At 38.8% G+C, this 25688-nt stretch overlaps 4 protein-coding genes and 1 long non-coding RNA gene across 7 annotated transcripts; 3 read left to right on the top strand and 2 right to left on the bottom strand.

The window, feature by feature from the left end:
- Nucleotides 2445-7056, top strand: LOC18613256 (protein LONGIFOLIA 1). Its single transcript, XM_007050391.2, has 4 exons — nt 2445-2894; nt 3007-4458; nt 4573-4762; nt 5753-7056. Exons 1-4 carry the CDS (start codon nt 2757-2759, stop codon nt 6331-6333), a joined length of 2361 nt encoding a protein of 786 aa, XP_007050453.2. The 5' UTR covers nt 2445-2756; the 3' UTR covers nt 6334-7056.
- LOC18613255 lies at nt 9936-14755 on the top strand. Its single transcript, XR_001927742.1, has 4 exons — nt 9936-10001; nt 13602-13750; nt 13842-13915; nt 14120-14755. It is a non-coding gene; the product is annotated as an uncharacterized LOC18613255 (long non-coding RNA).
- LOC18613254 (beta-carotene isomerase D27, chloroplastic) lies at nt 12846-16373 on the bottom strand. 2 transcript variants are annotated; one of them, XM_018120515.1, is made up of 7 exons: nt 16052-16373; nt 15798-15937; nt 15168-15260; nt 14452-14513; nt 14102-14208; nt 13329-13421; nt 12914-13094 (listed from the first exon to the last, which is right to left on the bottom strand). In XM_018120515.1, exons 1-7 carry the CDS (start codon nt 16305-16307, stop codon nt 13054-13056), a joined length of 792 nt encoding a protein of 263 aa, XP_017976004.1. In that variant the 5' UTR covers nt 16308-16373; the 3' UTR covers nt 12914-13053. The 2 variants fall into 2 exon arrangements, with proteins under 2 accessions (XP_017975973.1, XP_017976004.1); XM_018120484.1 differs by having other exon boundaries at nt 12846-13421.
- Nucleotides 17050-19496, bottom strand: LOC18613253 (histone H2A variant 1). 2 transcript variants are annotated; one of them, XM_007050387.2, is made up of 3 exons: nt 19381-19496; nt 19095-19224; nt 17050-17679 (listed from the first exon to the last, which is right to left on the bottom strand). In XM_007050387.2, the coding sequence occupies exons 2-3, from the start codon at nt 19212-19214 to the stop codon at nt 17383-17385; spliced, it is 417 nt and encodes a 138-aa protein (XP_007050449.1). In that variant the 5' UTR covers nt 19215-19224; nt 19381-19496; the 3' UTR covers nt 17050-17382. The 2 variants fall into 2 exon arrangements, with proteins under 2 accessions (XP_007050449.1, XP_017984873.1); XM_018129384.1 differs by having other exon boundaries at nt 19095-19256; nt 19381-19483.
- LOC18613252 (pyruvate kinase isozyme A, chloroplastic) lies at nt 19744-24080 on the top strand. The gene is made up of 6 exons (XM_007050386.2): nt 19744-20628; nt 20752-20845; nt 21327-21520; nt 21759-21880; nt 22181-22659; nt 23240-24080. The coding sequence occupies exons 1-6, from the start codon at nt 20089-20091 to the stop codon at nt 23539-23541; spliced, it is 1731 nt and encodes a 576-aa protein (XP_007050448.2). The 5' UTR covers nt 19744-20088; the 3' UTR covers nt 23542-24080.

The raw sequence follows: 25688 nt of genomic DNA, 5'->3' as shown, positions 1-25688 counted from the left end.
TAATCTTTCTTCTTTTTTTCTTGCCTTTTGCAGTTTAGTGGTCAGATCAGAATGGGTGAGATTGTAATTATGAAAAGCTAAAGATTAAAGGGTTCTGCAGATCTGAAATGCATGTGGGTTAAATGAAAAGAAGGTTAGATGAAAGGGTAAAGAGAGAGAGTTTCTGCACGCTGTATCTGTGTATGATATATACATAATTATTAGTATCAGATTCAGATCAAAGACAAGACACATGAAAGAGATGTTAGGTCCATAATATATGTGAATACTAGATACGGCTTAGAGGCATGTACAATGAGATATAGGCTCACATGGTGTAACACAGAAGGTTTCGCCATTTCACTTCAGAGACATTTCACATGGGATATGGCAGATTCACTCGTTAGAAGTTTAGAACCCCACTTATCACAAGGCCAGATGCTGCTTTCAGAAAATGAAACTACAAGTATGTCCCGCCCTATCCCGCCCTATCACGGGCAATAAGGCCATGCCAATTGCCATACGATACGAGAAAATGTGCTGTGATAAAAATGGTTCTGTTTGGCTGGAAGGAAACTTAGGTTTCAGTCAAGAATGTGTTTTTCCCTATTATAGTCAGATAATGGATTCATTCACAACCGTTTCATTATAGCAAGGGGCAAAAACACTCCTAAAACAATTAAGTTTGACCACATGCTGCTTTAAATAAAAGGAACCTCCCCCAGAAATATGTTACATCCAGAACCTGGATTTGATCAGTCGGACATAGGATCCTCAAAGTGGGAAGCTTAGCATTTCGAACTTAGGGATATATCTACATACCACATGGCTGGAGTTCAATTTACTCTTCAGGTTGGATTCGCTCAATGTTCAACACTAGCAAGTTACAGTTTGCAGCTTTTCACGCCAACAATGAGGCTATATAAAAAGGTAAGGATTAGAAATAAACAAGGTTTCTTACAAAATTCAGATATTGATTTCATCGAGATTACTGTCGATACCAAGACACACAAAAATCATTGACTAATACACTAGCATGCATGTAGTATTTTATTTTATGTATACAGATAAGCTTGCTAAAACTTAAAACCACAAGCAAAGGGAAACGTTGAGAGTCGATTCATTTCAGCTCCTTTCTTAGAGAAGTAAGTTTCTGTTAATGGGAATAATTTATTCAAATTGAAAAGCTAGGGAACCCATTTAACAGATATGTTGTCTAAGGACAGAGCTTTGCCCTAAATTAATGTGATGTATACTTACTATATATGTATTACGTAAAAGGCAAAGTATTGAATTGTACGAGCCTTGTGTTAGCAACAAATTTTATTAAGGCTATGATGAGGTAAGTGAAAATGAGAACGTCTCTATTGGCTTTAGTTTATTTTCTCAAAATAATATATATATTTCCAGTGCGTTTAGGTGGGCATAAAATAAACGGTGCGAGGCAACAGCAGCGTACCGAGCTAACTGATACCTTAACGCCCTTCATTCTTACTTGGCAGATGTGAGCTGGCCCCCTTTGGTCCCCTTTCCAAACTGTAGCTGCTGTACCCATGCCACCTGTATGCACATAGTTAAACCACGTGTGAAGCTACAAAAGTTGATGGCATAAGGACCAGGCTCTTCGACGTCCAGTAGTGCAGCCCCTTATAATGGAAGTTGGAACTTCTCAGGCACCCGTTTTGGGAAGCCGGTGGCTGGACCGGGTGTTTTTTTGTTTTTGTCCACTCAAGGCTGTCTGAGTCTTTCAACTTTTGAGGACTGGAAAACGATGGGTTTATTTATTCTTTTTTTCCCATTACTCACGGGCTGCACCTTACTATATACATATATTTATATCCTCTTTCGTTTGCATTGGTAAAGCCATTTTTCTTTTACTCGCTCCGACTGCTATATCTTCATCTCTGTCCTCGTGATGCACGTTAATGTGCACCGTTCTCTTATCCATCTCTCCATTTTGACGGCTTTTGATTGATTCATATGTTGCCCTCCAGCCTACCCATCATCAATGATTAATGAGCCAAAGAGATGGATTAGTAATTAATACCAAACCAACAAGTACTTGGGAGCTTAAAATGGCAAAAAAACATGAGACCACATTTCTAGAGGAATTAAGACGGGTATAACCACCAACTCTTGAGGGCATAGGTCTACTCCAAATCTTAATAGATGCAGATTAGTGGGGGATAGTAAAAATGAAAGGTACAAGGGTGGGTCGGTCGTCGTTCAAAGGCGCGAAAATTAAGGGAGCAGATGAAAGCATTGCCCACCGAAGCTTACCTGCTGCCTGCAGGTCTGCGCCACTTCAAATGCAACAAAGTCCTCAAACGTGAGAAAATTACAATCCAGGAGTGAAATAAAAATAACATGGCTTTTCCTCAATGTCCCAATTGCCATTTCCTTTTAGGTCCCTAAACTACTTTTATTAAGTTATGTAGTATTTTACTACTTTGTCATTTCATTCAAAGGTAAGGGCAAGTTGCGTCCATTTCCACCTGCCCCACTCCGCTGCTCTTTTCCTTAACTTCGCCCACCCTTTTAAAGACCAGAAAAGCGGGAGTTACAGGTAGAGGCTGCAGTCACAAACCCACTCAGCCAGGCAGGGAAAGAAGAACCCAAAAAAAAAAAAAAACCGAGAGAAAGGGAGAGAAAACCAGTAAAACACGGAGAGAAATGTGAATATGGAAGCATAAGAAAAGTTAAGGTGAGAGAAAGAAGAGGATTATTGAGTTAAAACGGGAAGTGAGAAGTTTTCCTTTGCCGAGAGAAAAACAAAAATGACGACGGGATTAGTGCAAGACCAAAATCTAGAGAAGCAAATGGGTTGCATGGCTGGTTTCCTTCAGATCTTTGATCGTCACCAGCTTCTTACTGGCAAACGCCTTTACTCCACCAAGCGCCTCCCTCCCACACCGGTTGGTTTCTTTCCTCTCTGCTGCTTTCTTTTTTTTTTTTTTGAATGTGGATGTGGACTTCTACTGAACTGTATTTCTATGTTGGTTTTATATTATTGGATTTTTTGTTCAGGCCAGTGAAACGACACCGGAGGACGAGAAGACAGTTGAGTCACCAGCAATATCGAGAGAATTAGAGAAGCAGCCACAAGGTCGATCAGCTCCATCACCGGACCGTTCAAAGCAATCTCCGGTTATATCGGAGCTCCGATCTCCTGCGCCGGAACCTTCCACTCCGACGGGAAACCAGAACAAGACACCTCTTCCTTTTCCCATGTTCGAATTCAAAGAAGGCAGCGCGAGGTCACCGTGGAAGTTCTCCAAAGAAGCTCCAAGGCTCTCTCTTGATAGTAGAGCTGTCGTTGATGCTAAAGGAAGCCTTAAGCCCCGAGAGATCCGTACCAATGCCGCCATTTTATCGGCGAACCAATGCGAAAACATCGGCGAAGAAGACGGAATGGATGATAACGACAAGCAACGACGGTCACCTAGCGTAATCGCGAGGCTCATGGGACTCGAACCGTTGCAGGATTCTGATCCCGAACCAAATAGAAAAGCAGAGCTCCGAAGATCCGCGTCGGAAGCAAGAGGCAGAGATCTATTTCAATACCGTTTTATAGACGGAGTTAATTTCCATTTAAAACAGAGTCAGCAACCAAATTTCCAAAATGGAGGTGCTTCGAGCAATGTGGTAAGAGAAAAAGGAGCCAAACAAGATCAAGTGATAAGTAACAGATCAGAAGGTTTAAGAAATGCGAGAGCTGAACCGGTTAAAGCTCCGGTTCGCGGAATGGGCCAAAGGAAATGTTTCTACGATTCGGCCGATTTCTTTCCCGAACCAAAACAGACCGTTTCTATCTACGGTGAGATTGAGAAACGGCTTAAGCTCAGAGGAATCGACGAGCCATCCAAAGATCTCGAGACTCTTAAGCAAATTCTCGAAGCTTTGCAACTCAAAGGCCTTTTACACACTAGGAAACCTCCAAACCAAACGAATAACAGGAACTTTGTCTATGAACGTGAAGAATCTCCAATTGTCGTTATTAAACCGGGCAGATCACCGTCTTCCCCGGTCAGAAGGATTGGCAACGATGCGCCTCCTTCGAGCTATAGATCAAGACCTGGAGCTCGCCGGAACATGAATCTCGAGTCGCCGCCGACGATGAGTCCGAGACGTGATAGACCAGAGGGTGAACGGAATGTACGGAACCAAAGCAGAAGTAGGGGTGCGATTTCTCCGACGAGGAGTGAGTGTGGCGTCAAGAGTCCTAACAGAAGGCAGTTGAGTGTTGAAAATCAGAGAAGGAATGGGAATGTGGAGCAGAGAAGAGTGTCTCCGGTTCAGTCTCCTAGGGTTAATGTGAGAAGAACCGGATTAGATCAGACGACGAGTAGATCGCCGAGAAATAGGAAATCAACGTCTGAGATTTATCGAAAAGAAGAGAAGGTATTTATTCCAGCGGAGGATGAAGCATCCACTGTTTCGGAGAATAGCATTGGCACATGTTCTCAAACTGATACGGAGGTAAATTTACTAAATTACTGAATTACACTGAATGTTTGATTAATTAATTTTGCTTAATTACCGTAATTCATTTAAGTAATGTAATTTTTTGTTATGGCATATTGCCTTTTACAGAGATCGAAGGTGGAGGAATACAAGGAAGGGAAAAGCCTCTTGGAAAGGTGTGATAAGCTGCTTCACAGCATAGCAGAGATGACCGCTACGAATGAGTTGCAGCCGAGTCCGGTCTCGGTCCTTGACTCGTCGTTTTACAAGGAGGAGTCTTCTCCTTCCCCTGTTATGAAACGGAGCATCGATTTCAAAGGTAAGATAGAAAATTCTACTAGTATTTTTTTTTGATGAGAAAGTCTACGAACTGATTTTGATTTGCTAGATTTTGCATTTGACTATGGTGACGCATGCACAATTTGGTAGACCTGATTATAGTTGACCCCTAGGCCTGTCATGACTGACGAGTCAAATAATCTCATTCAAAACTCAAAGCTTTTTGCATGATATCTATTCTTGGAATTGTATTTGTTTATTAATCCATGATTAGTCAAAACGGTTTTAGGATGATTTCCGTGGCTTTCCACCTTGGGGGATATAGGAGAGAATTCTTTTGGTTTTTTCTTGGGGAGGGGCTCATGAGTCATGCCGGACAAAGTTTTCTAGGAGGAGGTGAAGAGAATCTAAATTGGGTTGGCGTTACGATCACGTGGGATTGTTCAGTTTCATCTTAGATTGTGATCGTAGGGAAATGGATATCGCTTAAGGACGACGCCGTTTTATTGGTCAAAACTGAAACAATAAAGTGAAGAACTGCGACTTTAATCAAAGAACGGACATATATAGAGAAGTGACTGAAACCTCTGCCCTTTACTGCAAAACAAAATTACCTGATGTGAGATAAAAAAAAAAAAAAAGTGTAAAATCCCGTACTCTCCCTAAGCCAAAGAGAAAAGAATATCCTCCCGCTGGACTTGCCTGACAGGTGGCCATTGGAGGCCGTAACATTTTAGAGCATCCCACGCTCCCATCCTGCATTTGGTATGTGTAGGCAATGGCCCCACCCTTCTTAATTGTTAAACCAATGGCATATGGGAAAGAGAGTGAAAGCGACGATGAATTTGGTTTTTTCTTGATGCATCATCTCCTCCTGTCAGTACTGATATTGACTTTGTATCTCCTTAAATGAATGTTGGATGGATGCGTTAAAAACTAATTTGTGATTGGGTAAATTTTCAATCCGCCTCAACATGAGATTTTAACCCTTTGTTTTTTCTCTTCTTCTCATCTTTGGTGAAACTATCAGACCAACTTGTTGAATCAGAAGATGATATGTGGAGTCCAGCAATCTCGTCCGCTGAATCAAAGTTTGAAGATAAAACAGATGATTGTGATTTTATCTACATTTCGGATATCCTCAGAGCGTCCAATTACTTTCCTGAAGATTCTGATGTCTTTTTGTTGCTGGAGAAGCAGCAGTATCTCAAGGGGAAGGACACCTCGAAAGTCTCCAGACTCCAAAGGAAGCTTATATTTGACACCATCAATGAAATTCTCAATCGAAAGAGACAATTACCACCATGGAAGCTTATCTCGTGTACAAATTCGTGGGCCGGACAGACATCATTGCAACAAATTTGGTCCGAATTCCAAAAGATTCGGGAGAGGGACTCATCGGATGACTTGTTTGAGGTCATTTGCGGTGTGCTAAGAAAGGACCTTGCAGGGGACGGTTGGGGAGATTGCCCCATTGAGATGTCCGAAGCAGTCCTCGATATTGAACGGCTAATATTTAAAGACCTGATCGGCGAAACCATCCGAGATCTCGCTGCTATTTCTGGGAAAAGTAATAAAATCCCGGCACCTCGTAGGAAGTTGGTGTTCTGAAAGTGAGAGATGAGAAAGAGATAGGCCTTTAAATCATTCTTCGGGCGCTTTCTTTTACCTCCTTGCTTTTTCTAATTTTATATATTTTGACCCCCTTTTTTCTTTTTTTTGGTGTTCAAGAAATATGGGTGTTTAATCTTCATTTACCTGAAATCCAGGCATATCTAACGATCGCTTTTGCAAGCTGTAAAAAAAGGGTGGGATAATGTTTGTGACAACAATTAAAAAGGCATTGTGAAGCGCATGTGCGAGCTATCGTGCATAATCACGTCGGCCATTTAACATAATCATAGAAAAGGGAAAGTGACTCTGAAAAATGGACCTTTGCTTTCAGCATTGAAGCAAAGCGAGTTTTGCCCGTCTGACGGATCAATCATGCCACGACTCTTCTGCTTTCCATAATCTTGGCTTACCGGTGGTTGCTGCTTTCCATCAAGGCCTCCGAAAGGTCAATTTAGTCTGGCTGTCTTGTTGACCCCATGCATTGATTTCAAAGCCATCTAGGATTGAAACATGAGATGAGAAATTGCGTTCGTTTTTAATCGCAACTCTTGATCTAAGAATGTTCTTTAACTGTGTAGTTTTAGATTCGATCCGAAGATGAAATCTTTCTCTGTTACAAGAAATTATTTACTAATATCAAAACTCTTTTGGATAACATTTATAGAAGTTGTAAGTATATTTCACTCACCAAGAGTGTTCTAAGTGAGTACTGGTTCTCTAGAGGTTGTCACTTGTCAATATGGTACGTACCTTCTCATTATAACAAATGGAGCCCAAGGCTCATAATGTCCCGGTGATCTTAGTTTCAATAATAGTCACAAACTGTCCACACTGTTCTTTTTGTTTCTTGGCATTCAATTTGTTGTAGTTGTACTTTTTTTCCCCCTTTCTTAAATGCCTTGGTAGCAAAAATGCAGGCCGGCAGGGGTGCCAGGCCTCTAGTAGAAACCGCCCTTTATAAAGGCGTGTAGTACTGTTTATTATGGGCAAGGCGGTGGCCGTTGGGGTGAGGAGCGATGACCTTTGAGTGTAGCTTTCTGCCTTCATGGATCCTCTCTGGTGGTGTCAGGGTGAACACCATGGGCTCTCTGGGCTGACGAAAATGGCGAGTACACTGTCCTCGGGTTTGAATTCGATGGCACAGCTTTGAAAGTTTTTTCTTCTTTTCATATCTTTTGCTTAGATATTCGGCTTCTGTTCAGTTCCTGTCTTTTAAACTGATGCTTTATATGATTGTTTCGCTTCGTTTCAGACATTAAAAACCATAGCGATATTACAAATTTGTAATGCACTGAAAAGGATGCAAGCTACCAGGATCATCGTCCTTCCTTTGTTTATATTGTTTTTGGTTTTGTTTTATCCGGTTTAAAGGATTTTGTCAGCAAAACACAGTGGTGGTTTTTTACTAGTCAAAACAAAAAGCCTTCTACCATCGAGTATGCCAAAGAAAAATCCTTCAATAATGTAACCCGGTTTCTTGCCTACTAAACCCCCAACACTCTTTTAAAACCCTAGCGCATTGAGTCGGTTGCCTGACGCAATCTTTCTTCACATGAATTGACAATTTCTTTGTGAGGCCCAGAAAGGACAGCGTTTTACTTGGCAGTGCCTCGAAAATTATTTAATGAAATAGTGTTAAACAGAAGCAGGGCCCCTCTCAATTAAGTTCCTGAAAGAGTTGGGGAGAGACTTGATGTTAACGTTACTATTTGAGGGGCCATCGCCTAACGCTTTTTCCTGCACGGGGACTACAGCCAACTGTAAAAAACCATCGAGTAAATTACCAACTCTGGTGGCCCCTTGAGTGATGGAAGGAGGAAGAAGAAGAAGAAGAAGATCCAAGTGAAAATTTCAGTGGTGTTTTTTCCCCTTACCTCCAAGTCCCAGGTGCTTTGAGTAATGGCAACTACAGCAGGCGTGCCATGTTTGAAATCTATTGTCCTGACTCCAGCCAAAAAACCGAAAAAGGCCTTGAATTATGTTCTGCAGAGGGCGCACTAGTCATTGGGCCGCAGGGTTAGGCCCTAATAGATCTATACGTATTACTACTGTAGTCATTTTTTATTTGACTCAATAATTTTATAGATGCCGAAATTTATAACGGAGTGTACAATTTGATAAGGATAAAGTGAACTCTTAGGTCTGCTGAGGAATATCCAAACTCTGCTACCAAAACCAGTGCCTTATTATTTCTCCCATAACTATAGTGACAAAGCTGCTTGTTTGTTTTTTGCTATTAAAAAGAGTCTGGACCAGTAACAATATTGGTCAAGCACTTTTACCTATTTGGTTTAATCCTCATCTAACCAAACTCGACTTCAATGCATGTTTGTTGTAACCAGTGTCCTGAAAAATGAACACAAAAGGAAAATTGAATCTCCACATGAGTTTCCATTTTCTTCCTCAATCATGAGGAAATGGTACCAGTCAGTTTGGGCTTACATCAATCTATGCACTACCATTTTTGTCACTGTTTTGTTTTGTCGTGCAATGTATGTATAATCATAATTCAGTGGGGTTTATATGTAACAGATAAGAACCAAACCAATCTTTTTCCTAGGTATAGTTCCCCTTCCAATCTTTCATTCCACATTTTCGAATCACAGGCCTTATGGCTCATCTTCTCACATGGCTGGGCACTATTTATCACTAGGCCTAGCCATTTCCCCTCTCACTCTTGCAACTGTCGATGTGTATAGACCCAGAGAAATAATACTGGGGGGGTTGCCTAAAAAGTAATTCAATGCTCCCTTCCTAAGTATAAATCTTTTTAAAAACAAAAGAAGCTCAATCAAGAATATTTTTCAAAAAAAGGAATGATGGGGTCACAACATAAGCTTATCTATTTCTATTTCGTGCATTTAAGAGTAGAGGCAGAGTAGCGGGAGTGGCGGGTAGTGATGGCCACCACTCTTTAATTTTTAATTTTTTTATTATTATAAATATAAAACTTAATATATATATAATATGATTAATCTTATAATTACTTTTTAATCACTCCTTATTCAAAATTCTGAATTCGCTATTGATTAGGAGATTTGGATGGTTCAATCTTGGCATAGGCAGGCACATGCCACTGCTGCATATAACTTTTCTCACATTTGAGTGGTTCAGTTTTTCAAGAATATGTCAACTTCTTGCCTCCTTGGCCAAACCCTTTTTTTCTTTTCCCTCCTCTTCCTCTGCTCCAATTGTTTATTTTTAAAATAATGAACAAAAAAAAGAATGAAAGAATCCTTTGATCCTGTCCAGTCCTTGTCGTGGTAAGTTGACATTGTCATCCTCTTCGGTGGCTGAATCTATCTCCTTCAATTGGTATTTAGCTGGATGATTGAACTAGGCAATGAAAATGCATCCATCATTGACCATAGCTTGGAGGTTTAGAAAGTGAGTGAAAGGACATGCAGAAAACCTTGCTCCCAACGCATTATGTATCCAAAACTGTATTTTGGAAGAAATTTGGACCTTGGGCCTTTTACTTAAAAGCATACGGATTGGGTTACTTGCTGGCACCTGGATCGGACAAAATTGGACTCAAATTGGGCCGATCTGTTGAGTTCTCGTTTTTGTATGGAGGCGAATATATATATATATTACCTAGTTTTTCAGAGTCGTGAATTGTTAGAAATGGTGGAACGTGAAACGCGCCCTCTTTCCTTTCTCAGGTACTTCTCAACTTTCTTCTTCAAATATTGTATTAAACTTATGAAACTTATGACGATCGTGAGAGTTTGGCCAAAAGGCTGATTTCTTTGACCGTTGCTTGTTCTTTCTTTTCCTCTTTCCCTTCTGTCCAGACATAGTGGAAGGGAAAATCATAGTATTTCTGTTTTATTTTTTAATCCGAAATCATAGTAGTTTTGTTTGTAATTTAAAATATGAAGTTTTGAAGACATGTGATTATATTATATAACAATAAGCTTTGGTCATGGTGACATTATCTTTGCTTTCTAAATTCATATGATTGTAAGTTCTGCATTCAGTCAAACTGATGTCATTTTGAACCAAAAATGACCTCATTTTTTAGTGTATTTAAAGCAAATAAGGAACTCTTAATCACTGCTTAGCATTTGGAAATCAAAACAAACATGTGATATTGTTTCCATTAGGCATGCTGTTTGGTGCTGTTTGGTGCAATTACTGGCTTTTACTAACTCTGGGGCATCCTTAATTGGTGGATGTGGGATTTTGAATTTTTCATTAGGCTTTAGTAAACAACAGGTTTGAACTTGTGTGTGAGAATAAGGATGTCAGAGCATTGAAATTGGGATGCTTGATAATGTTTAGGTTCGGAAGCCATCCTTTTTGTAGTAAATTTCTTGGCAAAAGAGATGATTTTAACTGCCCTTTGCTACATGCTCCTTGTAAGGTCATCCTAATTCTGTCTTTTTTGGTCCGTCTAAGAATCAAATCCCCTGGATGGTTGATCTTACTGTTTCCATGCAAGAAAATCACTTTCCAACAAGGGAACAACTCCGCAATCTAACCCATTCCCCCTCTACCCCCTTTAAAAATAAAAGCCCACCCTGATTTTTGTTGGTGTCACATAAAGTAATCATCATCTCAGAATCAGAGCTGGTGTTATTTATGCTGTAAAACTATTGGTATGTCGGTACTTGTATTAACTATCTGGTTTCTGTTTCATGAAGCTTCTCTTTTCCAAAGTGAAAACACACATCTGATAGGTCACATATTGGGTAATGTGGAGGCGTCAATAATGTTAAAGCCTTAATCGTGAATTTAAGAAGGAAAATCAAAATATAGGCCATCAAGTAGAGTTCATTAAGTTTTAAAATATTTTAGCAGCCCTTGGTATTGGGTATTAGAGATGATACAAAAGGGCAAAGCGGATGACCTTCAGCAAAATCCTAGCAATCTTTTAGTATATTCTTCAACAACGAAGCTTTAAATGTGTGTTTTAATTATTTTTAAATATTTAGATCTACTTGGCATGTTGATGATACCCTTATTAGTTCTTGTTCACATTCTGTGCTATTGTAATCAAAACATTGTCATCTTAGAATGATACAAATTTCTTTGTAGTCTCCAATATGTCTTGTCCACCCACTTATTCATGCTGTCTCATATTTGAACGCCAAATTGCTTCAAAACATTATTATGAAAGGAATCAACTTTCGGCTGAATTTCAAGGTGAAGGTGGGTCTAATCACTCACTCTCTCACTTGAACAGAAAAGACAGCAGAAGAATCTTAGCTTTGCTCACTTGGCAGCACCAAAGGTGGGAGACACCACTGGTCCACCGTTGCTGACCTTAAAGCCTACAATGAATTTTCAGTCAAAACACTTCTCCTGATAGGAAAGATAGTTGGCTTTGCCATTAGCTTTAATTAAAAAGTGGAAGTGTATCATCATGGTCAAACACTCATCAAAAGATCTAAAGAAACCTCTAGAGTATCCTTTTCTCTGCTTATAGAATTCGCTAAGTAATTTCCAGTTTTAAGAAGAAAAAATTTACTCATTTTTAAGATCTGCTTAATCTTAACTATGATCATGCTTACCCATTTTTTTGTGGGTTGGGCGGTGGGGGGGTTCGTGGTTAATCTGTGTAGCATGGTGAGTGTATTCTCTGAACAAGCAAAAAACTGTGTATATATTGGAAATGCTTAGTTTGTTGTTTTTTACACCTTGAGGGTTGATATGGTTGTTGATGGTAGAAGCATAGCAATACTAGTCATGACATAATATATAAGCAATTCATTGATAATTTCTATTGTCCACAGAACAATTGAGTTCCTTCCCTTTCAGACTTGAGATTTAACTGAGGCCTAAGATAGGCATTGTTTTTTGAGTATGTGAAAGAAATTCTTCCTGCAAAATTCCTAATGCTTCTGAATCCTTACTAAACACTGAGTATGAATTTTGTAAGAGGAAGTTGTCTTAAATAAGAACTTAAAGAGCTTCCTGATTTGTGAAATACCAATAGCACCATATCGTTTATGGTAGCCACCTTGATTTATCTGTATTAATTATGGTATACAAGCTTCCCTTTTGTGCTTGTTTAGCCATTATCTTGGCATGTATGCTAGTCCTTAGTTTTGGAATGCTAAAAAGACTTGTATATGCTTTTTTTTTCCTTTCAAAAATAATAGTATTATCTATGACGTAAGTTTCAAACTCTCTAGGAGGCCTAATGTACTGAGGTTGGATAACACACCTTAAATCACAGATCAGATGTATGAACATCTCAATTTAAGTTCTCTGCACATTTTTAACACTCTTTTGGTGCCTTTATTATTGTTTATTGTACTGCCTGAAAAGCAGCATGCTAATATTTTTACTACTCTTTTTCGATGGTAATTTATGTTTTATTTGCCTGCACAATGCTCTTATTGGATTTTGTATTTGTTGCATTCTCGTGTCTGAATAATGACAAATGACATTAATTTTGTATCATACTATCACGCTGATCAAAATGTGCAAAGAGCTTACCAAAATTCTCAGCATGTTAAGCATGCTATTCCCTTACTCTCATTGGTTATGATTATAGGGACTGTGACTGCATAAAATTTCTTGACAAGAAAAGGCTTTAAGCTGGTTGCATTGAAGTAATTTATAATTCTAGAATGGAATGTTACTGACTTTCCAAAGGAAGAGTTTACAGGGCTTTGCATTGAACAGTATGGAAAAGATTTTCAGATCATCTGTTGTCAGTGTTGAAAGACCTTATTAAAAATTAGCCTCCTTTATCCTTCTGCATCAACTGGAGCACTTCACTGCGTGCTTTTGGTTTGCCCTACCTGCATGAAATATTTAGAAAAGGATAATTTCAGTCAGAAATACAATATGTTTTCTACTGTCATATTGGCACTCTCATGGAAGCTCATTCGTGCCAGGAGCAGCCTTGAGTTGGCCAAGTTGGAGGACCTAATTTCAGGTTGTGCTATGCACCACAATGATATAGTGAGAATCTTGCGTAAATAAGTATAAAAGATGGAGGTATAGGTGAAGGGGCAGTTTAATTAAATTATTACATAATTTGTAGCATGGCTGCTTGAGTGCTGGATCATCATTTGATGCTGGAGGATCCTGACCAAAAATCATCTCGCAGCTCATATCATCAAAATCTGCAGTTTAAAATGCATCGCAGTTTTTATTAACTGTTCTGATATGTGCTTTGTTCTGCTTCATCATGGTAACTACTAAACCAATATGGAGTGTGAATAGTAGTGGTCTTGTGCTTCTCAAAAGTGATTGGCACGTGGAAGTGTGACTAATATTCAACTTTGATGGTTTTAATGATACAGTTTATAATCACATTGTGATTTTATATGGGTTGGTTGTGGAATAATGATTGGCTTCATGGGAACTAGAAGAGTTCAGTCTCTTTCATTACGAGTTGATACATGGAATTAATCATAAGATCGTTATACCCAATTTACGGCCTAGAATGCAGGTATTAACATCACAATTTCATTTATTCATTTCATTGTATGTTATTTTACATGCTAGTATTCTCAGTTGAGGTTGGATGGGTCCACTGGCAGTTTTGCACCCTAAGTGGTTATGCATGCGGGCCCTTCATTGACATAATGACCATGAGCTCCACATTCTAGTGCAGGTACTGTTATTCTTAGAATTATTATTCTTTTTCCTTTTTACTGTTCTTTACTTCATTTTTTACATTACTTTAATAGCCAATAAGATTTTTATTTTTTCTAATGGCAACTTTCCCTGTATAATTAAAAAATTATTGAAGTCGGCCTTGTGTTTGAATGATATAGGTTCTAAATGACAATATACTTACTAGGCACCATGTTGACAGGCATTCCCAGGGAATCCTTAATAAAGGCTTGAGATGGCATCTTGCATAGATTGATGCACATCCCCACGCAATTGCTCTGCTCTAGAAACCTACAAAAAGGTTTTTTGCAATATTAGAGAATTACCTGGATGATCTAAGGGTGATGAAATCTTTAATGATGATTTTGATATTGACGATGATTATGATGATGATGACCATCATGATAGCAATGGAGAAGAAGAGTCCAACACACAATCATTGGAGCAGGTTATTCACGGCATGAAAGTGTCTTAAGTTGGTGGGGTGGGTTAAACTGTAGAGCTAATTAGATTCGAGGGAGATGTTAAAGTTACCTGCATTTCTTTACATGGACTACGTTCTTTTCTCTTCTTCCATTGAGCTCCGATGCCCTGACCTTGTGGTGTTAAACAAAGAATGTTAGATTTTATTCACAAAGTTGATAAGAAAAATCATATGCCTGCTTTCATGTTTATGCAAATCATGACACAAGTTGTATGGCTTGCTGTTGCATTCTTAAGGTTGTGCCACCCCCCATCCTATCATTGGCTTTCTGTACATTTATTGAAGGATTGGAATGAAACTTCATTGTGAGTAACCAGGAGCCGCACGTGCTTTGTGCACCTGATGTTTACTAAAGGGGGACTACGGCTTAAAACATTAGAGCAGGGATCTTTCTTCTTTATTTTTATTGTGGGGGAGCATAGCTTTTAGGCAAGGCATGGCCGGATTTATGCCAAGACATTAGCCACACTTGCTTGGCTACTTCTCTCTCTTCTCTTTTTTTTTTTTTTTTATATATTTTTTTGTGTTTTAAAGACGAAAATTAAAAGCCCACCAGGCACCAGCAGCCTTTACAGGAACAAATCCTAGGTTGAGAGAGTAATAGATTAAAGTAATAACGTAATTGTGGTCACACTTTATCCACAACATAAATAAGAAAAAAGAATCAAGGTTAACTTAAAGGAAGGGCAGAGCCGTTTTGAGATGAGCAAATGGTCAAAAGGATATATTTAATAATTAAAAACAGGAGTGTATCCTTTGGCCTTACCTCAGAGGGTCCGATGAGCCAAGCGAAAAACACCGTGGTGAAGGCGGCGAAGTATTCCCTTGTGAATTGGGATTGAGGCAACAATGTTTTTATCTGTCATTGATCACAACGACATCAAATGATATTAATATTAATTTAATAAACCATTTACCTGACAATTCAATAAATAAATAAAGAAAGAAAGAAAAGACTGGGAAAGATGAGGTTGTGTATGTTTCTGAATTAAAATATGGAGCATTCCCTGAAGATGAGTGTGACGTGCAGACATGCCATTTCTAGGTTTGTCTCCAACTTCTCATGGTTTTGGTTTGGGGCAAATGCAGCAAAAGCCTTTGATGGATTAAAATATGGTGGTTTTGCTTTTCATTTTCCATACACACACACGAGAAAAAACAAAAAAAGGGAAAAAGTTTGCAGCCGTGTATCGTTTGGATTGGACCCAAAGCATAATACGTTTTTTGAGCAAGGTTGAACTAGGATATTCGTTTTGACATTGCCATCATTATTTGGTATAGGAGCTCTGGTGAGTTCCATCCATGCATTGGTCTCCAGGGATGCCATTTTCCCGACCCCTTCCTTCCTGGCAAGTTAAAAGAAATCAATATGCAACCAACACCGCAATATACTTGCCATGTTTAGAATTATCCTGGGGATGGCACTGTTAAGAGCTTGAATGACTAGCTCCTGCTGCCTGCTAGGATTGAATTTCTTTGACATCATTGCTGCTGCCTCCACCAGGCTCTCGTAGCCACTCTTCCTGATCGTCAGCCCTGCATACATTTGCATATTTTTTTGAACATTTTGATTCCTGTTTTTCTTCTACCTAAAACAACTAAAATCTGGATTATGATAAAAGAATGGATCATCGAGGCAAGGGAATGAACCTGTTGCGGCTTGGAGACTCTGGGATAGATGGCTAATGGCCATTAGTTCAAACCAGTTATCACAGCGGACACTGGTTTTCTGTACTACCTCACTTTTGCTCTCTGCCGGTTTTAATATCAACTTCTCTGTTATTCCAGCTATGTTTTCCGCTGGACTGGCCAGCACTGCAAGAATAGGAGAGCACCCCTGTTTATGTTTTCGCCTTAAAGCCGTAGCTATGGGGCTCCTGCTTTGTGGAAGTAGCTTAGCTTCCATATTTTCACCTTTTTGCTGCTGCAGTATGAGAAAAGAGAAAGGGAGATCACCTTTGAAGCAAGGTATAATGGCAACTTAATTGTAGAGAAAGGGAAAGTATATAACAACAAAATGTGCATGTCGAGCACATTGAAGAAGGCTAAACTCGGGATATGTTGACGTTTGGAATCTTTGGCTAGCTGCTGTTGAAAGATGCTTTTTGGTGGTATTGGAAATGCTGAGCTCTTGCATACTACAAGTGGACATTTATAATACTCTAGTCATTTCAGCCGTCTCCTTGGGAGTGGAAATTGAAATTTTCAATGCTTCACAATATCAAATCAATAGGCATTTCCAAACCCACTGCAAAGCATTTTACCAAGCTATTCAGCCCATGCTTTGTTGCTGAAGAATTCTGAAGCTCTATTGCTCCAACTCCATTCATTAAAAGCTCAAACTATATCACAAATGAAACCTACAATTGTTGAGTGAAATCTGCCCCAAATTCCATGCTGCTCGGAAAGCGCGAATGAATACTAACATGCTATAAATATGGACTCCCATGGAAAGCAATTTGCTACATGCTCGTGCCACTAAGGACTGGTTACCAAATTGGATAAAAGAATTGAGGCCCAACTACGAATGATTGGACAACAATTCATTATTAGATGACTACAATTGTTTCCAAAGCTTACTAGACCCCGACATGTAGTTTGGCACCAGACAAAGTCCTGATCTCAAGAAATAGTTGCAACGTCGATAGTTGAAAACAGCTCAAGCAACTAAGCATAAGAGCAAAGGTTGCATCATTACAAGTAAACAGAAAACAATTTCACAATCATGTCAAATGCAGACACTAAACTTCACAGCCAGAATCGGATAAAATATCTAGGGAAACCACAGTTAAAACTATCCAACAAACATCATTCCTACTCTAAACAAGGATCCCAAGTTCAAAGGAACAAGCCTAGAGAGTTACAGCATATATACTGACCAGATCTACTAGACAGATTAAACAAAGCCTACAATAAAACCAAGTCACATAACAGATCATAAAAGTACTCAAAGGTCAACATCTATTTGAAATCAGACATAACTAATCCTTGGTAGTTTTGTTGATTAGGGACTTGTGAATGTGAGGGATGACACCACCTCCAGCAATGGTACCCTTGATAAGGGTGTCAAGCTCCTCATCCCCTCTAATAGCCAGCTGCAGATGCCTTGGAGTGATTCTCTTCACTTTCAGATCCTTGCTCGCATTTCCAGCCAACTCAAGAACCTCAGCAGTCAGGTATTCAAGGATAGAAGCCAAGTAAACAGCAGCAGTGGCCCCAACTCTCCCATTTGCAGAAGTCCTAGACTTGAGATGACGGTGGATACGACCCACTGGAAACTAATATCAAGAAGAAAAATGAAACTTGTAAGAGCATGAAGGTTGAATCCTAAAAACGGTAAGTACACAGTTACAACCAAGAAATGTAGTATTCTAAATGCAAGAAAAAGGGAGAAAAAAAAACCCTATAGTTTGCCTTACATTGTCCACCAGGGAAACAAGCGTATACTTTCGCCCCGTCACAATGAGTATGATTATATAATAATAGAAATAGAACAAAGCACAATTTAACTAAGATAAATTCAATCCACAAAACACGAACAAAGTATGCATGTTAATTAAAGATAAAAGGTACTGTTGATTAAAATGCTTTGAGTTTAGTATCAATCCATGCAATAAAACCTTTTGAAAAAAGAGAAATTAAACAACAAAAAGAAATGAAACAAGAAAAATAATAATAAATTTGATCCACGAAACACAAAGTATGTGATTTATTCAAAGATAAAAGCTGCACAACAAGTACAGATACGTTATTGATTAAAATGGTTCAAGTTCAAGTTTAATACCAGTCCATGCAGTAACAACTTTTGAGAAAAAGAGAAATGAAACATAACACATAAAAGAAAAAGATTGAATGCTCAAAAGCAACTAGCTTTTTACATTTTCCTGAAACTAGACTGGGTTCCATAACAGTAAAACGAGTACTACCTATCTTTAAAGACCCACATCTCAAAGAACAGTGCACTCTTCATTCTTTTTAGTAGCAAACCTTAACTGAATGGTAATGGTAGCATTTAGAACACGCCAACAAAAAGACACGTGTAACAAGAATCTTACCATTACATACAAAGGCAAAAGCGTGTAAAAAAAAAAAACAAACCTACTAAGAAAAAATTGGTTATACCAATAATATTCTGGCCTGTATAATAGTGGAAAAAACATGCCAAATAACTTTGGCTGAAACGAAACGAAATTCAACACTACTCCAACCTCAGTAAGTACAATTCCAGCATCTTCTAAGAAATGATTTACAACTAAAATTTGACCCTTTAACAACAATTCTAAAGTAACACCGCTTTTTCACATAAAAAAGATGAACAAATTGCCAATGTCTCAATCTTCAATCAAAATATGGTTTTTATCTTTGGACAACTAAATATGGCTTCTTTAGCTTATTTTTGCTACTCAAAGAGGGACAAGCAGAATAAAGAAAGAAAAGACAATTTGTTTCAGATTATTATCAGGGAAAACAAAAGATCTACCATCTATTTGTTAAAATTATTCTTTTATTCTTCTATTTTGAAATTTTATTTCCTAATTTTCATGAGGAAAATAATATTCTCACATTTACTTCTTCTTTTGTTTCCTTTATATTTGGATGAACCATAATATCTTCAGAAAACAAAAAAAATGTACTTTTTTTTTTTGTAAACAGAAGTAAAAAAAGAAGTAAATGGTCGTAATTTGAGAAGTACCTGAATACCAGCACGAGATGAACGAGAAACCGGACGCTTCTTGTCCTTATCCTTGTCCTTGTCCTTGTTAGCGGCTGTTGTTTTCGCTGCCAAAAGCCCCTTTCCACCTTTTCCTGCCATCTTCGTTCACCTTCAGGGAAAAAGAAACCCAAATTTGGTTTTCTATAGTACAAAAAACCAAAAGAAAATAAAAGATAATACCAACAGAAATCAGTAAAAATCGAGATCTGCTAAAGAGTAATCAGATCTGCTCAAAGAAAAGAAAGATTGGTGGTAAGAGAGAGACCTGAGAGGGATGGGAAACCTGAAAGGGAAGAAACAGTTGAAACAAGTCAAGAGAGGGTAGAATTCTGGGTCAAGGGGGAGCGGGGCTGTTTTTATTTATCCTGATTTGGCTGTCATTTTAAATGCGGGAAAACGAATGGCGGTTAATTTTGGGTGGGAAAATCTTCAATTTCGCCAATTTCAAAAATTTTTGTGCGATATTACCCAAATATCCTTTTCTTCTCCCATAATTACATGCCTTGGACCAGGCCATAAATTCCCTGGGCCCAGTTAATTGAATGGGCTGCTGCGTCAGCCAATATGATAGCGTGGGGGAGTAAAGTCTCGTGATTCGATATCCCAAACCGGACCCAATCCGCCACGTGATGAACAGAAACCAACACAGGGCTTCATGGAAAGCCCACTAGAATAGTTAGTAGCAATATCTTAAGTTGCAGCGTTGTCAGTCAACACTCAAACGACAACCTGCGCATGTTTCCTCTCTTCGGCGAATCTACCAATAAAGATTTCCCGCGCCGCACTTCAGGGGGACATAACCGTCCAAAGGCATTACAAAACCTGGACATTTTTGTCAAACACTGATAAACTCTTTTCTCTTCTCTTGCAAACCCTTTCCAACGAGCCGACACGAGCTCCGAAATTTCAGCAGCAGCTTCACCTCGTAACCTCCGAATAGACCCCGACCAGATCCTTTGCTTTGCCGACGAACATGTCTGAGTCCTTCCGCTTCTCGACTTCCTTATCTCCGTTACAGTCTCCTGAATTCCCTAGAATGCCCTGTCTTAAACCCCGCATTCACGTGCCGAACCACGTGCCAGTTTTAAAGCCAATGACGGCAGCGAATTCGAGGTTTCTTTTACCCGAAAAACTGAAAGTCACGGCTTCTGAGATGCCGATAACGGCGGCGGCTCCGGTTTCGATGATGGAATCGGAGGGATTAGAAGTGGACAGGGTGACGGAGGCGGAGCTGAAAGAGAACGGGTTCAGGAGCACACGTCGGACCAAGATCATATGCACCATCGGGCCTCGCACGTGCGAGTTTGAACAGATTGAGGGTCTGGCTGTGGGAGGAATGAACGTGGCGCGTGTCAATATGTGCCACGGCAGGCGCGAGTGGCACCGAGACGTGATCCGGCGGGTGAGGCATTTAAATGAAGAGAAAGGGTTCGCCGTGGCAGTTATGATGGACACGGAAGGGAGCGAGATTCACATGGATGATCTAAACGGCGCCCAATCGGCCAAAGCCGAGGTAATTAGTAAAGCGAACTATATTTCAAAAAAAGAAAAAAAATAGTAAAGCGAACTTAAGAGTTAAGTTAGCTTAGTAATTAACGGAATTGTTCCTGCTTATTAAACGTGTCGTATTTTGTAGGATGGTGAAATATGGACTTTTACCGTGCGAGCATTTGATCCGACATCGTGCCCCAAACGTACCATTACTGTTAACTATGATGGCTTTGCTGAAGGTAGAAATTTTGTAAGCTGTACAATACAAGTGAATAAACAAATAATCATCTTTCAAGATGTACTAGCTTTGGTTTAATTATCCAAAAAAAAAAGGTATAATTTTTAGTTTTTGAACAATTGAGCAGTAGTGAGATTGGCCCATTTTGTGTTTTCAGATGAATTTGGTAGAGGATTATGTGGTACCTAAATATGGTTTAAGTTAGGTTTATTTTGATTTTGTGTACTTAATTTTGTACAAAAATCATATCAATCAGTAACCCATCAATGCTAGCTGCCAGTTTGACAACATTTTAAATTCATTTAGAGCCGTAACCTTCTTGACTCACCGATCTGACAATTTTGTGATGTGACCAATGACCATGAGTTGTTTTTGCCACATGGCTATTACTTTCATTGCTTCTGCTGCTCAAATCCACCAAAGGTTTGTTTAACTTGTGAAGAAATAAACAATAATGCGCTGACTTTTATCTTACATGACAGATGTGAAGGTTGGTGATGAGCTGCTTGTTGATGGAGGAATGGTGAGGTTTGTGGTGACTCAGAAGATTGGTCCAGATGTAATCTGCCACTGTACAGATCCAGGGCTGTTATTACCTCGTGCTAATCTTACTTTTTGGAGAAATGGGAGTCTGGTTCAAGAGCGTAATGCCATGCTTCCTACAATATCTTCAAAGGTCTGGTACCTTTCAAAAATTCAATTGTTGAGTTGGGGTCTATACGATCCATTTTGCTGTAAAAGTATAGTTGAATGGGTTTTATTGTATAACAAAGGCGCCTATTATTGTGTGACTTTCTGGAGCTGGTGCCTTCATGTGTATGCAAGGCTTTTTTAATAATGGCTGCTTATATTAACTCTTCCTTTCCACTGGAGAGTGTTCTTATATAATGTTGAAATGTTCGTGTTTCATGCAGGATTGGCTGGATATTGATTTTGGAATTGCCGAGGGTGTTGATTTTATTGCAGTATCCTTTGTGAAGTCTGCTGAAGTCATTAAGACTCTAAAGAGTTATATCACTGCACGATCACCTGAAAGGTAAGCATGTATATCATTTTATTGCTTCAAATTTCTCTATAGACACAAGGTCTGCAACCTGTAAAACTTCTTTCAAAGCTTTCAACTATATATATACATCAATATCCACAAATAAATTTTAGTACTATTAAGTTTCAATGCAATCACATGTTTCTTTCAATTGTAACTGAACAATTCTACAATCAAGGTTATTTATATAATTTCCCATGTCGATATTACGGCTAAGGATTGTACTTCTTGAATAAAAGCCCTCGAAATTTCTATGTAGCCATAACATGTTCTGATGTTTCAATTTTGCAGCCAAATTGCTGTCATTGCTAAGATTGAGAGTATTGACTCTTTAGAAAATTTGGAAGAGATTATTCAGGCGTCAGATGGAGCTATGGTGGCCAGAGGAGATCTAGGTGCACAGATACCATTGGAACAGGTCCCATCAGTTCAACAGAAAGTTGTGCAGCTGTGCAGGCAATTAAATAAGCCTGTCATTGTTGCCTCCCAGCTGCTTGAATCCATGATCGAATATCCTATACCAACCAGAGCGGAAGTTGCTGATGTTTCTGAAGCAGTAGGGCAGCAGGCAGATGCTCTAATGCTTTCCAGTGAATCAGCCATGGGTCAATACCCTGAGAAAGCATTAGCTGTGCTAAGAAGTGTCAGTTTGAGAATTGAGAGGTGGCGGAGGGAGGAGAAGCAGTGTGATACCACCGACCTTCCAATTGTGTCAGCTTCCATGCCTGCTAGCATTTCTGAGGAGATATGCAATACAGCTTCGAGTATGGGTGAGTGGTGTTCTGTATTTTTCCTTTTGTTAAACTCGACTACTGAATTGAATATGATTTCAAATTGTTTCGTAATTCTCTATTGACAAGTCAAGCATATGCTTAAGGCAAACACGTAGAACATAGAAATGCATCAAATTGTGTGATCAAGGAGCTTGAATTTTTTAGACAGAACTCATATTTTTATGCCAAGAGATAGTACTAATTAAAGTATGTGGGGTCATGCACTTCACCCTTGTCATGGGTGATGGCCATTTAAATATATCTTATTTCAGATTAAACTTAGGGATGATTATCTCACATGTAAATTTGTTCAGGTTTCCTTTGCCTTCTCGTATCCCACCCCAACACCCTCCCTCCCCCCCACAAAAAAAAAAAAAAACCCAAACTTTTGTTTTGGTGGTGCCTTGTGATGTTGAGTATGTGACAATGGGACTCAATAGCATCTGTATCAGTGGTAATATATTTCTTCCTACCTGGAATGCTGATAGTGATAAATTTATTTGCAATGATCTTCTTGATGGTTCCTTGACACTTTTTCCCATGGGTAACCAGTTTTTTTTTTTTTTCAAATTTTCAGCTAACAAACTGAAAGCAGATGCCATTTTTGTTTACACAAAAACTGGGCAGACAGCATCTTTTCTTTCCCGCAATCGGCCTGACTGTCCAATCTTTGCATTTACACCCACAACATCCATCCGAAGGTGCTTGAACCTGCAGTGGGGCTTGATTCCTTTCCGCCTTAATTTCTCAGATGATATGGAGAGCAATCTAAACAGAACCTTCTCCTTGCTCAAAGCAAGAGGCATGATCAACTCAGGTGACCTTATCATTGTTGTCTCTGATGTTCTGCAATCCATCCAAGCAATCAAGGTTCCCTAAAGTGGAATATGCCTTAGTTTAATTGGTATGTGTGCACTTTTCATGATTTTATAAAATTAATAAATAGGAACACGTATTAATTCATGGTAGGTTACGAATATATTGATGTCTATTCTACAATTGATTGGGGGATATAAGTGGTCTTAGGCAACATGGTGAAAAATCCACTTTCTTTCACAGCCAGAAGGAACCCTCCACATGTTCCTTCTTTTTGGCACATTTTTTCCAACTTCAAGCTGCAAACCAGAAGTGATCCCTTCAAGTGGCGGAGATGTAATTTTATCTCTTTCCTATGAATTTTTTTTTCCCTTTCGACAACATTGTAATGGGCAATAGATTATTTCAGTGATTGAATTAGCTTGTCGTGATTGTAGAGAAAAGATAACAGGAGAGAACATTGTGTGTATTTGTCATTTTTGACATGGGAAATTGTTGTATTTCATTGTTTCTTGATTCATCTCTGTATTTGATCATATAGACTGTTGTACTTTTTCCTCCGAGAATTCTTAATTGCAATATTATGAAGATCCAAGTTATGAAGTAGAGCTATTCATACATCATCTTCAGATTTTGAAGGTTTCAAAGGTTCAAGAAAAGGCAAAGCATTCAAAGATGGTACAGCAGGAAGCATATACGAACATCATCTTCGGATTTTAAAAGAAGGGAACACAGTCTCCCTTGTCAAACATTGGATCGTTGCAGAGCTAGAATAGAAATGCTATCTAACGATTATTAAGTTAGAAAATGGAAACGTTTCATAGCTCAAAGGTAAAATGCTTGTCCAAAGCAATCAGCCAATGATGCAGTAACAAGCAAAAGCAACACTGGCGGCAACTCGTAACCATGCCAGCCAGCTGCCAGCCCCACCCAAGTGAGGCATTGAGCCCAATTTGCTATTCACATATTGGCATGACTGAGTACCGACATTCTTTATTTCCATTGCAAGATTTGGGCTTCAACAGGGCCCAAAAGATTGCATTTGCACAAGTGATGAAAAGCAATACCAACCCTTGCACGTACAACACCTTTTTGCCCACTCCGCCATGCACAAGCTTTCGATTTGTTTTTAAAATGAAACAAACGCATCCTCTTTTGATCCTCTTTGGAAAATTAGCTAAGAACCAAGCACCAAAATACAAAAGAGATGGGCCTAGCCTAAGCTAGGAGAGTGACATCTTTCACTGGCTTTTTCTCTTTCTTTGCACTCATAACATGTAACTTCAATCAAAAAGAATAAAATCATAAAGAAAAGTGAACCCATAAAACTTTGACGATAGCATCTGTCTGGTGACTAACCAAGGGTACAACCGCGGGACTCCCAACTTACAATTGCCATCGATGCCTACAAACGGGTCAAGCTCCCTTGTGTTGTGTGTGCCCACCGTAAAAGTGCACACTACCTAAAATTTTTAAAAACGAGTGCCAAAGAGGCATACACTCCTAGATTTGTTCAAGAAAAAGTAGACAGGAACTCGATAAGAAAAAGGAGGGCAAGGCATGATGGAGAGGGGCTGATGGTCATGTGGGGTCACTCTACATATATCTCAATGTTGATTAAGAAAGAGAGAGAGACATGCGAGACTAGCTAAGGAGGGACTAATGAATAAGCCTCAAAGGAAATCACCCCTCGGAATTCCAAAGTAAGTAACTTTGTCACGAGTCAAAAGCACAAACGCATTTTACTAGGTTGGCATGATGCATCTTTGCTCCTTTCTTTGATATATTCAGACAATACCATCACTTGTCACTTGGGAATTTTATCACCTTTTAGATTTATTTTTGAATCAAATAAATTTTTATAATTAATAATTGACTATATTAAAACATCAAAATAAAAGAATAAAAACTTATTTGATTTTTTTTAAAATAATTTAAAAGACTTTTTTAAGTATTATGTTATGTTATTTATTATACACATTTTAAATGTAGATTTGACATTATTAATTAATTTATTTTTGTTTTATCCAAATTAAACCAAGTTAATTTTTATCTAATTTTCTCACCTATTAGAAAGTTGCAGAAAATGAAAAGAAGACTATATTATGCTGAGTTGCAGTAATTAATCTGATGATTACGTAATGTCCGTTGCTTAAAACATAGGTAAAAAATCAAATACGTTTTTTTATATTCTAAATTTTTGATACGAT

This window comes from Theobroma cacao, chromosome 1, assembly GCF_000208745.1.
Source record: "Theobroma cacao cultivar B97-61/B2 chromosome 1, Criollo_cocoa_genome_V2, whole genome shotgun sequence".
In the NCBI taxonomy this organism is placed as follows: domain Eukaryota; kingdom Viridiplantae; phylum Streptophyta; class Magnoliopsida; order Malvales; family Malvaceae; genus Theobroma; species Theobroma cacao.
Note: the sequence above shows the minus strand (reverse complement) of the source record. Positions and strands in the feature narration are given on the sequence as shown.